The sequence below is a fragment of the Oncorhynchus keta genome, chromosome 27, assembly GCF_023373465.1.
Source record: "Oncorhynchus keta strain PuntledgeMale-10-30-2019 chromosome 27, Oket_V2, whole genome shotgun sequence".
Lineage (NCBI taxonomy): Eukaryota > Metazoa > Chordata > Actinopteri > Salmoniformes > Salmonidae > Oncorhynchus > Oncorhynchus keta.
Genome location: NC_068447.1, coordinates 25,197,027 through 25,210,505, shown reverse-complemented (window position 1 = coordinate 25,210,505; position 13,479 = coordinate 25,197,027). Strand labels below are relative to the sequence as shown.

Genomic DNA, 13,479 nt, shown 5'->3' with positions numbered 1-13,479 from the left:
TGCTGTTGCTAGTTAATTTGTCCTGGGATATAACCATTGAGTTGTTATTTTACCTGAAATGCACAAGGACCCCTACTCCGACAACTAATCCACACATAAAACGGCCAACCGAATCGTTTCTAGTCATCTCTCCTCCTTCCAGGCTTTTTCATCTTTAACTTATATGATGATCGCATTTTCATCATTTAACTTATATGGTGTCGCAGCACGAGCAGTGTGGGTGCAATAATTGAATAACAAGGATTTCTACATTTATTTTGCAACATGGTGACCAGACCTGACATGTCCCGTGTGTCGCAAATTAAATGTAGAAATCCATGTTATTCAATTATTGCACCCACACTGCTCGCATGCGCCAACGGGCGTCTGCGTTTGGTGTGGGGGGGCAAAATAAATGTATGCACCACAGCGCACGATGGCGCACGCGCGCAACCGGTTTGTGTCCAGTGTAGGCATTTTATGGTAAATGCCACGTTAGGAGAATGTTGAGAACACCAATACACACGGACAGTAGTGGACACAGTGCATATGATATCTGTGACATTACAATTTCAATGAATATGGTTGGCTGTGATGGTTTGTTAGTCTCAACATTTTAAATTATTACCGCAATTACCTATTTATTACATATCACACACACGATGCAAGTGGAGAATTGCGATAGTATAGCATTGGAATAATAAACATGAATAGCTTACCTCACCCTTTACAGACGGAAAAACTATTCGCTACCGAAGTGACTTTCAGGTTCGAATTTACGCAGCAGGTTAGGAAACTGAGGAAAAGGGTGAAGAAAATAGTTAGGGTTAGCGAACAAATCACTCGTGTGTCCCCTTAACGATAATTAGGGGAAACTCTCATCCAATGTTAGGGCAATAGCGGAAGCCAGAGAATCAGGTAGCTTGATTTAACTACCACTCCACTGTGTGTCTTTAAGTGGGATTCTCCGGCGCCGGGCGAGAGGAGGGGTTGGAGTGACGCTGGCTTCGATGCCTTTGCTCTTTGGTGCTGAGCTGAGCAACGCTCTTCACCTGCAGATGAGAGAGCGAGGGGAGTAGGGACGGGCTTTCTACTTCTGAAGAGCTTACCACTGGAAGTGCGGAGCACAGGGGGAACAAACCAGCTATCACACCGCGGGGAAATTATACAATTACCAGAGAAGAAATACGAGCCTTTTAGCCTTTTCCAGCTCAAGCAGCCTCCGCTTGCTTGCAACGATGAAAACTGTCTCCATTCTCATGCTGACAGCAGCCTTACAACTGGCCACGTTTTGGGTGAGATTTCCCATTTGACTATAACATTCTGGAAGTGTTTCGCTCCTATGCTGCTCACAGTGTTACAGAGCGTACATTTTTAGAGACAGTTAAAATGTTTTGGGTTGATCCTGAACTTGTTTATTCTATTTCGACTGACTTGTTCTCCAACACAAGTGCTTTCTTTTCGAAGCGCAACGTTAGCCTTTATATTTAATATTATTCCCCAACAAGATCTGCCATTGAATAAGAACTGTCTTTCGTTTTCTCACACAACACTCAACCTGGTCTCAAAGCATTTCGTATTAGCCTAACACAAATAATGTAAAGCGTAGGCTGGAGGAAATGATTTATGAATATTCTCACCGCCGCTTTACCCCTCAATCAAATTCTGACTGAATTGATGCCGTGCACTAGATACCCTTACATGGGCTATGTATAATCTTGTTACTTTCCTTGATATTCATTGAGCGAGTGATAATGGTGCGAAATGCTGTCTTTTTTTATTTCCTTATTTTAACGGAGCTGTTAGTCTAACGTTAACGCGAAACCTCACAAATGCCATTCGCTAATGCAACTAGTTAGCTACTTAGGCTATTAGGAATATTCAGCTTTTGTTTTAAGGAATCTCGTTTGTTATATGAGCCAACTTTATTGAAACAAATATTTTACTCGTGTCCTATGTCCAGCTCCAAATATAGCCTTAAAGTATAAAACGGCGAATGTTTAATTTGCTATACGTCAATAACTAATTACATTCTCCGCAATCCAGTAAGAGGGACCGTTTTGGTGTTCCAAACTTGCTTGGTGTTGCCGGCTAATAGTAGGGCGCAGTCGGGTTTTGTCTTCCCCACACATAACTTGCAGTCTGCCTCCTCTAGCCCAGCGGCGTGTTCTAGGGTCGCCTGGATTCCGCATTGTTGGAAAATGATAGATGCATTGGTATTTCCATGGTACGCTTGAATTATCATCGGCATTAGGCTACCAGGAGTGACATATGTGTGGTATGGATATCACCATAGTACAGCTCTAAAGTTATTTAAATGGAGCTGAAGCTTTCCACTGTAACTAACGTGTATCACACACACTCAACTGGTGTGTTTGTGTCGTCTGTGTGCGTGTGGAGGCAGCATCATTTATCCCACACAATGAGCCCTCATTAAATTCTCTGTGCCCTCTGGCAGTTTGAGTGTCATTCCCAGTTAGTGGAGAGAAAATTCAGATCAGATAACTTCCACCTCCTTCCAGTAGATACCTCCACTGCCCCCTGTAGTGAGGACCCTACCAAACCACCACGCCTGCTAGTAGTTAGTCTACCAGGTCTACAGGATAAATAAAAACAACTTTCATGTTTTGGACAAATGTATGTTGAATTAGTGTTTAATTAATTAAAAGCACATTTAAAATGTGTAACACAAATACGCCGCTGCACATTGAATCCAACTTGCTTTAATGCTGCACTGGAATTTGTCTATAAAGTTGTTAATCAAAACTGATCCCTGATTTGGATTGAATAGGGCTCAGAGTCCCAGTATATAGGCAGACCCTTTGATGGTGGCGAAGGGAGATCTGGAGCAGGGTGCATCAGCTCTGCAGCCACCAAGGGAATACCTTTGTTGTGTGTGTGTGTGTGTGTGTGTGTGTGTGTGTGTGTGTGTGTGTGTGTGTGTGTGTGTGTGTGTGTGTGTGTGTGTGTGTGTGTGTGTGTGTGTGTGTGTGTGTGTGTGTGTGTGTGTGTGTGTGTGCATCCGCATCCATGTCGGCCACACACTCCAAATCCCTTGAGTGCCCATATCTGTTATGTCTGCTCCCCCTGTCCTATTCCCAGACTGGAATGAACAATGGGGAGAGTGTTAGGTCAAACAAGCCTCGTTCTCTCCTGATTATTTGAAAAGTATTATGTTGTCTTGATATTCACTGCCATACAACTGTGTATTTATTTCACCCGAATGCCCCGGCAGCAGATAGATCACATTCACAAGCCCAGTGGTGGAAAGGGAGGCATGGTAATCTCTCTATATCTTCTCTCTATCTCTTCTGTATAGCTGCTGCCAAGGCATAAGCACTTTCCTTCAGGGTCAGAGAAGCAACTGAATCAATGGATTCCATGTTTCTAGATGTCTCACCAACAATGTATTCTCTTTTCTCTCCCAGGGGACTAATGGAAAGCTGGCGTCCAAAGCTCCCTGCAGACCTGGCTTCTCACAAAGCTTTTACTCTGTGCTTATTTCAAGGGATGTACTGCAAGGCCGGAGCATACTTCAAGGTAAGTTCTTTAACTTTTCACTTCTCTCTTTCAGCGGAGAGAGCGGAAGGCGAGCGCACGAGCTGATCCCCGCTTTAATGACAGTGAAAGGAAATCTGGATAATGGCGTTTGCTTCGTTTCTTGTGGTGCCTCGTGAGTTCTACTCACTTTCCGAGACAGAGCATGCCTCATTCCATCCAGGCTTGCAGTGGTGGAGTGTGTGTACAGATGTGCAGGGATTTTAATAGCTTTTTATTTGAGGTTGATTACGTTGTTACACGCATTATTACATTATTTCAATATTTTATAAAAATACATTCACATGCATTACACGCATATGGGCACACACATGCGCATACGCACACCCACACACTCACACACAAACACACACGCATACACACACAGGATCCGTTGCAGAAGGCTATAGTGTGCTTTGTGGAGATGTTATTTTCTGGAGCTGCAGGGTCAGTGTATGTCAGTGTATCACTTTTGCAATGCTGGGCACAACACTGCTTTAGCAAATTAAAACACCTTTAATCTTCTCTTGTTTTTCTCTGGTTGTCTGTCAATGAATTGAAACAAATATCACTTTTTTCACTGATGTAGTGTTTACTTTTGAACATTCAAACACAATACCCCCCTATAGCTCACTTTTGTGAGGACATTTAATGCAGATGATCACGTTGGTGATGTGCATCATCCACCATCACCACCACCATCACCTTCTCCAACACCACCATCACCACTACCATCAGCAGCAGCACCATCCCCATCATCACCACCATCAGCACCACCACTTCCAACACTATCACCACCACCTTCAACACCACCACCATCATCATCATCACCTCCAACATCATCACCAATACCACCACTACCACCACCCTCACCACCATGTTTGTCTTGAATTTTAGCAATTACTCTGTGAATCAACTTAGTTTGAATAGCCGATAGTGCAGGAAATCGAATCGACATCCTGTGTCTAATCTCGCAGGGCTCCTGCCAATATAGGCTAATTAGAATCTTCTATTGATCCCAATGGTTTTACCTCGTAGCACCACTAAGCTGCATTGTTGTGCTGGGGGCCACACAATAGCTCTTTTGTGGGTCAGTCTGTTGTATCTTAGACAGCTGAACTGTTAACTTTTACTCTTAGAGGCCTGTTAGAGTCACAGCTGGATCCAGTCTCTGACATGCACTGTGATACTTCAGACATCATTAAGTACATATCATCTTGCACTGTGATACTTCAGGCATCATTAAGTACATATCATCATGCACTGTGATACTTCAGACATCATTAAGTACATATCATCATGCACTGTGATACTTCAGACATCATTAAGTAGATATCATCATGCACTGTGATACTTCAGACATCATTAAGTAGATATCATCTTGCACTGTGATACTTCAGACATCATTAAGTACATATCATCATGCACTGTGATACTTCAGACATCATTAAGTAGATATCATCATGCACTGTGATACTTCAGACATCATTAAGTAGATATCATCATGCACTGTGATACTTCAGACATCATTAAGTAGATATCATCTTGCACTGTGATACTTCAGACATCATTAAGTACATATCATCATGCACTGTGATACTTCAGACATCATTAAGTAGATATCATCATGCACTGTGATACTTCAGACATCATTAAGTAGATATCATCTTGCACTGTGATACTTCAGACATCATTAAGTAGATATCATCATGCACTGTGATACTTCAGACATCATTAAGTAGATATCATCTTGCACTGTGATACTTCAGACATCATTAAGTACATATCATCATGCACTGTGATACTTCAGACATCATTAAGGAGATATCATCTTGCACTGTGATACTTCAGACATCATTAAGGAGATATCATCTTGCACTGTGATACTTCAGACATCATTAAGGAGATATCATCATTTTCATGTCAGATGGAATTATACAGATGTGTTTTTCTCATCCTTTTTTATTGGCGCGATTAGGGAATATTGTGTCATGATTTATACTGTTCTGTGTAGTTTAGTTATCATTCAAGGTATTTGGACATTTTTCTGGCAGAGGAATAACTCTCAATGGTGTTATAACAGTGTTATGTGAGTGTGTTATGGGAGGGAGTCTGTGTTTGTGTCCATGCATTTATTAAGTGTGGGTATGTGTGTGCTTTAGCTGGTGATCACAGTGGGAGTGAGTTAGATAAGGGGTCTCTGAATTTAGTCTTGTATTGGCTACATAGAGGCCTGGCTGAGTCAGCGAGTGCGAGAGTTGCTTGTGATCACATTCAGTATGCAGCAGTGAAGTCATCAGGCCAGCAGGGGGTGTCAACACAATCGCAAACAATCACTGAGCCAGCCATCACTGGTACACAGGCCAAACAACTCCAACCTGCCATCACTGGTACACAGGCCAAACAACTCCAACCTGCCATCACTGGTACACAGGCCAAACAACTCCAACCTGCCATCACTGGTACACAGGCCAAACAACTCCAACCTGCCATCACTGGTACACAGGCCAAACAACTCCAACCTGCCATCACTGGTACACAGGCCAAACAACTCCAACCTGCCATCACTGGTACACAGGCCAAACAACTCCAACCTGCCATCACTGGTACACAGGCCAAACAACTCCAACCTGCCATCACTGGTACACAGGCCAAACAACTCCAACCTGCCATCACTGGTACACAGGCCAAACAACTCCAACCTGCCATCACTGGTACACAGGCCAAACAACTCCAACCTGCCATCACTGGTACACAGGCCAAACAACTCCAACCTGCCATCACTGGTACACAGGCCAAACAACTCCAACCTGCCATCACTGGTACACAGGCCAAACAACTCCAACCTGCCATCACTGGTACACAGGCCAAACAACTCCAACCTGCCATCACTGGTACACAGGCCAAACAACTCCAACCTGCCATATCTGCCAGTTTACACTAGTTAGTAAGTCTGTCTGTTACACCTTTCTAAACTCACATCTGCAAAAGGCAATGAGAAAGAGGAAAGAGATACATGAAATCCCAGAAGTATATGTATGCTAGAAAGATCAGCCACTTCTAAATCCTCTCCATTTTCTCTTGTTTGACAGCGATGTTTAAAATCGACAGTTAAAATAAACCCAGACTGGTTTTCCCCCACCGAAACAGACATATAATCCATATAAACCCTGGAATCCATTACAGGAGAGCGTAGAGGCAGTTATGGTTTTACTTATCTGACGTTTATGGCTTGTCTGTTCCTCTGTGTTATTTTAAAGGCCCCTGTAGGAGTCACATCGCCGCTTCCTTCAGGTCACAGCTAACGGAGACTAGAGATACAACGTCATATGGGTGTCTGACCACACAGCTACAGTGAAAACACACACGCACACACACGTGTACACCTACACACGTATACACACACATATATATATACACACGCACACGTGTACACACACACACGTATACACACACACACATACATATATATATATACATACATACACACACACACACACACACACACACACACACACACACACACACACACACACACACACACACACACACACACACACACACACACACACACACACACACACACACACACACAAAGTGTGATTTACAGGGCTCGGCCGGTGGATTTACCTTTGGTAAGGGTGTCACAGGAAGCTCCTCTGGAAAGACTTTAATAATAACATTGTTTAACCCAGAACTGTCAGGCAGGGCAAAGAGTAACCACACACACACACACACACACACACACACACACACACACACACACACACACACACACACACACACACACAGATGAGGGCAGGCGTAATGGGAGAGACCGAACAAGGGCCTGGGACGTGACAGGGGTTTCAGGGTCTTGAGAGGCAGAGGGGGAGAAGGGTAAAGGGTCAGGGGGAGATGGACAGGGAGGGGGGTTGGATTTATAATAGTAGGCATAGGGAAGATGAGCAGATGGTCGGCATGGTGCAGAGAAAGGTTGCAGTGCTTCTACACCTGCATTGCTTGCTGTTTGGGGTTTTAGGCTGGGTTTCTGTACAGCACTTTGAGATATCAGCTGATGTACGAAGGGCTATATAAATACATTTGATTTGATTTGACTAGGTGCTAGGTACTTGACTCTAGGAGAGATTACCATGGAGGAGCATTGGGGAGTTAAATTTCAAGCTTCAATCTGGGGGTCATAGGTTGAGCAGTCATTGTAATGTTGGTGTGCTGAGGAGATAAGATCAGAGGGGTGAAAGGTTAGAGGGGGTCCTCACCCCCTGTTGAGGGGGACTGTCAGGAGTTCAGTTGAGGGTGCCCAGATTCCTTGCTGTGACTGGGCTTCATTACAGGGCTCTCAGATATTACATGTTCTTTATCATAGAGACACAGACCCTTAGAGTCAGAACACCGCCACACCTGGTTTACATCTGCTGGGGCTACAACACTGTCTGATTGACAAACACGCCTGTTCTCACAGACCAACACAGGGATTTCATCACCTAGGATCCAGGAACCAACTTCACATAAAAATCTTCATCAGTCACAGCCTTATTGTGTTAAATGGTTTAGTCACCGTATGTCTGATATTTAATGCTCTCTGCAGAGTGATCTCCTTGTGTTTTGAGCATGAAGTATTCTGTCTGCTTATTCAGCCTCAGTGTGGTGGGCTATAATGGGTCCAGGCCAGATTGAACCGGACAAACCGAGCTAGGTGGTGTAACCTCATCCTACATGTCCCTGTGCTGATTCTATTACTGCTAATGAGAGCCATGTCATGTGGTTTCAGCCCAATGGGCCTGGTCCTTTGTTTGGGTTGGTGGTGGTTTTGGGCAGTGTCAGTTATACGTGGGTGTGTGAATGAGTATGTGTGTGTATGTGTGTGTGTGTGCACTATTCTGGCCTCAAATGCCCACCAGTCTTTTTTTATAACAATCCCAATGGAATACACACTCTCACTGAATTGACCAGTTGTTTGAATCAGGCCCAGTACCCCATCACCAAGAGTACCCACTGGGCACACACTGGTTGAATCAACATTGTTTCCACATCATTTAATTGAAATTACGTTGAACCAACGTTGTATAGATGTTGAATTGAGATATGTGCCCAGTAGGTAAAGGCCTAACAAATGTGTTGGATCCTGTTCTTACTTGGCCAGACTGAACCTCTAGGCCTTTACAGATAGGCACGCTCAGTTATCCTCCAGGCTACCTCAGGGGGAAGGATCTACGAGGGTGCCCAAACCAGGAGAGATGTCCTGAGATTGAGGTCAGGAGGGTGCAGACAAACACACAGGCACACAGTTTGTGTCTTGTAGTGCAGTACACTACCAGACACAAACACATGCATGTGTGTAGGCAGCCAGGCAAACATGCACGCCCACACACATGCACTCACACATTGCATGTTCATTCCATAGTGTACAGTGGCTTGCAAAAGTATTCACCCCCTTGGCATTTTTCCTATTTTGCTGCCTTACAACCAGGACTTAAAATAGATTTTTGGGAGGTTATTATCATTTGATTTACACAACATGCCTACCGCTTTGAAGATGCAAAATATTTTTTATCCTGAAGCAAACAAGAAAACAGAACTTGAGCGTGCATAACTATTCACCCCCCAAAGTCAATACTTTGTAGAGCCACCTTTTGCAGCAATTACAGCTGCAAGTCTCTTGGGGTATGTCTCTATAAGCTTGGCACATCTGTCCACTGGGATTTTTGCCCATTCTTCAAGGCAAAACTGCTCCAGCTCCTACAAGATGGATGGGTTCCGCAGGTGTACAGCGATCTTTAAGTCATACCACAGATTCTCAATTGGATTGAGGTCTGGGCTTTGACTAGGCCATTCCAAGACATTTAAATGTTTCCCCTTAAACCACTCAAGTGTTGCTTTAGCAGTATGCTTAGGGTCATTGTCCTGCTGGAAGGTGAACCTCTGTCCCAGTCTCAAATCTCTGGAAGACTGAAACAGGGTTCCCTCAAGAATTTCCCTGTATTTAGCACCATCCATCATTCCTTCAATTCTGACCAGTTTCCCAGTCGATGAAATACATCTCCACAGCATGATGCTGCCACCACCATGCTTCACCGTGGGAATGTTGTTCTCGGGGTGATGAGAGGTGTTGGGTTTGCACCAGACATAGCGTTTTCCTTGATTGACGAAAAGCTACATTTTTGTCTCATCCGACCAGAGTACCTTGGCGAACACCAAACGTGTTTAAGCAATGGCTTTTTTTCAGACCACTCTTCCGTAAAGCCCAGCTCTGTGGAGTGTACGGCTTAAAGTGGTCCTATGGACAGCTACTCCAATCTCCGCTGTGGAGCTTTGCAGCTCCTTCAGGGTTACCTTTGGTCTCTTTGTTGCCTCTGATTAATGCCCTCATTGCCTGGTCCGTGACTTTTGGTGGGCGGCCCTCTCTTGGCAGGTTTGTTGTGGTGCCATATTCATTCATTCATTCATTCATTCATTCATCCATTTTTTAATAATAGATTTAATGGTGCTCCAAGTTTCGGATACTTTTTTATAACCCAACCCTGATCTGTACTTCTCCACAACTTTGTCTCTGACCTGTTTGGAGAGCTCCTTGGTCTTCATGGTGCAGCTTGCTTGGGGGTGCCCCTTGCTTAGTGATGTTGCAGACTCTGGGGCCTTTCGGAACAGGTGTATATATATACTGAGATCATATGACACTTAGATTACACACAGATGGAATTTCTTTAACTAATTATGTGACTTCTGAAGGTAATTGTTTGCACCAGATCTTATTTAGGGGCTTCATAGCAAAGGGGGTGAATACAAATGCACGCACCACTTTTCCGTTTTAAATGTTGGGAATTTTTTTAAACTAGTTCTTTTTTTCACTTCACCCATTTGGACTATTTTGTGTTTGTCCATTTACATGAAATCCAAATAAACATCCATTTAAATGGTTGTAATGCAACAAAATCTGAAAAAAGCCAAGGGGGATGAATACTTTTGCAAGGCACTGTATCAGTGACCCCCTGACACTCCATCCTGAGGCTGCATTGTGGGTGTCAAAAGATAGGCAAACAGTGACACTGATCTCATTCAGGTTTTGGTTTAGTGTGTGTTTCTATTTTCCCTCCCCCTTTCACCTTCCTACTCAGCTGTTAACTCCCGCCTGCTCTCTCGTATCTGTGGAATATTCTGGTGCCGCGCTGCCCTCCGCAGGGTTAAACCACCCACTCACTCAGAGGCTGGGAGACCTGGCAGTGAGGGCTTTAGCATTCAGAATGAAACAAATTGATTTGAGCTGCAGTTTTTCCAGGGTAATAGCGCCTAAATTCCCTGTCAGGTTGCATTCGGAACCCCCCCGGTGACGAGTCTTTCTCGCTGCGGTCCGAAAGCCTTGCTGGAAAAGGGCCTCCTTGTATCTCTGAGGCGGAGCTCTGTAGTCATGTAACACACCTATAGATAATCACATAGAAAGGGCTGCTTGTGTGATTCTGCTGTAGTGTGAGTACAGTTACCAGTTTACATTTAACCATGGATATTCATATTAGTTTTGAAACCAGTTTTCCAGAATTTCCTCTATTGCAACCAACTGTTGATTCATTTACCATACCCAAAGTAGATAGAGCATACCACTGCATTCATGACAGTGTTTGCAGAGGGTAGATTCCAAGCCATACAAACACAGACCAATGTTGTCACCTGCAATAAATAATGTATCTCTATAGTATCCTGGCTCTACACCACACATCAAAAATACATTTAGGACAAAAGTAACTTTTGCTAGTGCTACATTCAATGGTTCACCGAATTTAGGCCAAACACACCCTGTTTTGGTGATTCACTGTTTTTGCCTGTGTAGGGACAAAACATATACTTGGCAACGAGGCCCTTTATCCACAAGTTCTTCTGACTCTGGGGAAGTAGATACAGCGCCTCATTGCCAAAATCCCAAAGTATCGCTTTAAGTGTGCTTTGAAAAACAGACTTACAGGAGTCTGAAATAAAATGTGTTTTTTCTCTTCCTTCCCTGAGCTACCAGAGGTAGGGTTGGTTTCTCTCCTTTCTTTCCTCTCTCTCAAACCTGAATTAACATGGTTTTGATTTTCTGTTTACACATCTTAAACCCCAAATCTATACACAGCACAACCACAGGCCTTGGTGGTTCTATTGTCTATTAGAGACCACCTCACTGCATTCAGACGAGGTGGGAATCTTTGTTCTGTTGCTTTCTTTCTCTTTTGCTCTTTTTTTCTCTCTCCCTCAAATTCTTTATCTGATTTATTCTCTCCTTTCTTCTTGTTCTCTCTCTTTCTCTCAAGTTCTCTCATTCTCTCTGTCACCTCTGTCTGTTGATGTCAATCTTTCTCTTGTCATCTTGGGGTGGCAGAGTAGCCTAGTGGTTAGAGTTTTGGGCTGGTAACTGAAAGGTTGCAAGATCAAATCCCTGAGCTGACAAGGTCAAAATCTGTCATTCTGCCCCTGAACAAGGCAGTTAACCCACTGTTCCTAGGCTGTCATTGAAAATAACAATTTGTTCTTAACTGATTTGCCTTGTTTAATAAGTAATGATCTTTCTCTTGTGTTTCACAGACATCCTCTATATCATGTCTCATCCACCCTGCCATGTTTCAAATCTGTTAGTTACAGTATTATGAGAATTCCTCTTTTTAATTTGTGTTTAACGTTGTGTAATCATGTGGAGTAAATTCAGTGTCTCTCACCACAACTGTTTCAGCTATTTGTGGACAACTCAGCTTTGCAGACACATAAGTTCTCCTTGGTTGTTAATGATGAGGACTGACATTACATTTTGTTGAACGTCGGAATTGAGCAGTGATGGACACTGCAGTCCTGGTTTATGCTCAGTCAGGTCAAAGGTTAATGCTCCCTTGGGGAGACGTTTGGAATCTCCAGTCGACACAAATGTACTAAACATGTAACTTCATCTGTGATGTATGTGTGAGGAGTTACAGAAGATGAATGTAGATTTTCCAGTGAGACTCGTAAAGATGTGCGCTGCGATGAGTTAAGCATATGGGTGTGGGGGTTTGTTTGGTGGAATATGGTTGAGCTTGGGTTGTGTGTGTGTGTGTGTGTGTGTGTGTGTGTGTGTGTGTGTGTGTGTGTGTGTGTGTGTGTGTGTGTGTGTGTGTGTGTGTGTGTGTGTGTGTGTGTGTGTGTGTCAGGGAGCAGGGCAGGGGTCCATTGCCACCGTGGAGGTGAGGAATCCACCAGTGCCTGTGAGGCTTCCCCCTACCCGGTCATTAGAAAGACATCCTGTAGGATAGGAGAGCAAGCAGGTGGTAGACATTCTTTTTTTAATGACATTTTCTACATCTTCTCCCCTGGTCCCGAGAGGAGGAGAGAAAGAGATTGAGTTACTGTGTGGTGTGTGAGAAGTGTGCGTGCCTTTCATCTGCTAGGTGCATTAAGAGACCTCCTGGCTGGTATGGTGTCCCTTATGGGGTCCTGGAGGACTGGTGTTATGGCTACACTGAATACCTTAAAGCAGTTTCAATACTTTGCATGGACTCCAGACTCTTAAATGCACAGATGGCCCTTATGTGCTTCTAGGAGGGCGGTGAGATGACAAGAGGGCACTGGTCTTGAGAGAGACACACACACACACACGCTATGCACATACACGCAAACATGCACGCAAGCACGTACACACACATACCTTATCCTGCTGTGTCTGTGTGAGAGCAGTGGGACTGCGGGAGGTTGTTGTGGCAGATTAGGCGTGTACAGTGGCTGTGTTAAACTGTCTCTGCTGTCTGTGCTGAAATAGTTCAGTTGTTCTGAGGAGCTAGCGAGCTTCTCATTCCCTGGGCCCTGGGCTGTTATTCTGTCTGGAATACTCGGGACGGACAGAGATTATGCTGGCACGATAACGATAAGCTCCAAGGCGGTTTTCTCTTTCCTCAAGAGTCCCACTGACCATGTCCTTCAGCAAGGCTGATCGTTTAGAAAAAAATCCTCTCCTCGCAACACGAGAGC

General features: G+C 44.1%; 1 protein-coding gene across 1 annotated transcript in view; it reads left to right on the top strand.

Moving 5' to 3' along the window:
* The first annotated feature begins 944 nt into the window (after positions 1-944).
* LOC118360283 (cadherin-4-like) overlaps positions 945-13,479 on the top strand; it is a 636,928-nt gene continuing 624,393 nt past the window's right edge. Inside the window, exons 1-2 of the mRNA XM_052482021.1 lie at positions 945-1,274; positions 3,408-3,519. Of these exons, the coding sequence (XP_052337981.1) occupies positions 1,218-1,274; positions 3,408-3,519 (169 nt within the window). The 5' untranslated portion in view covers positions 945-1,217. The remainder of the gene's footprint in view (positions 1,275-3,407; positions 3,520-13,479) is intronic.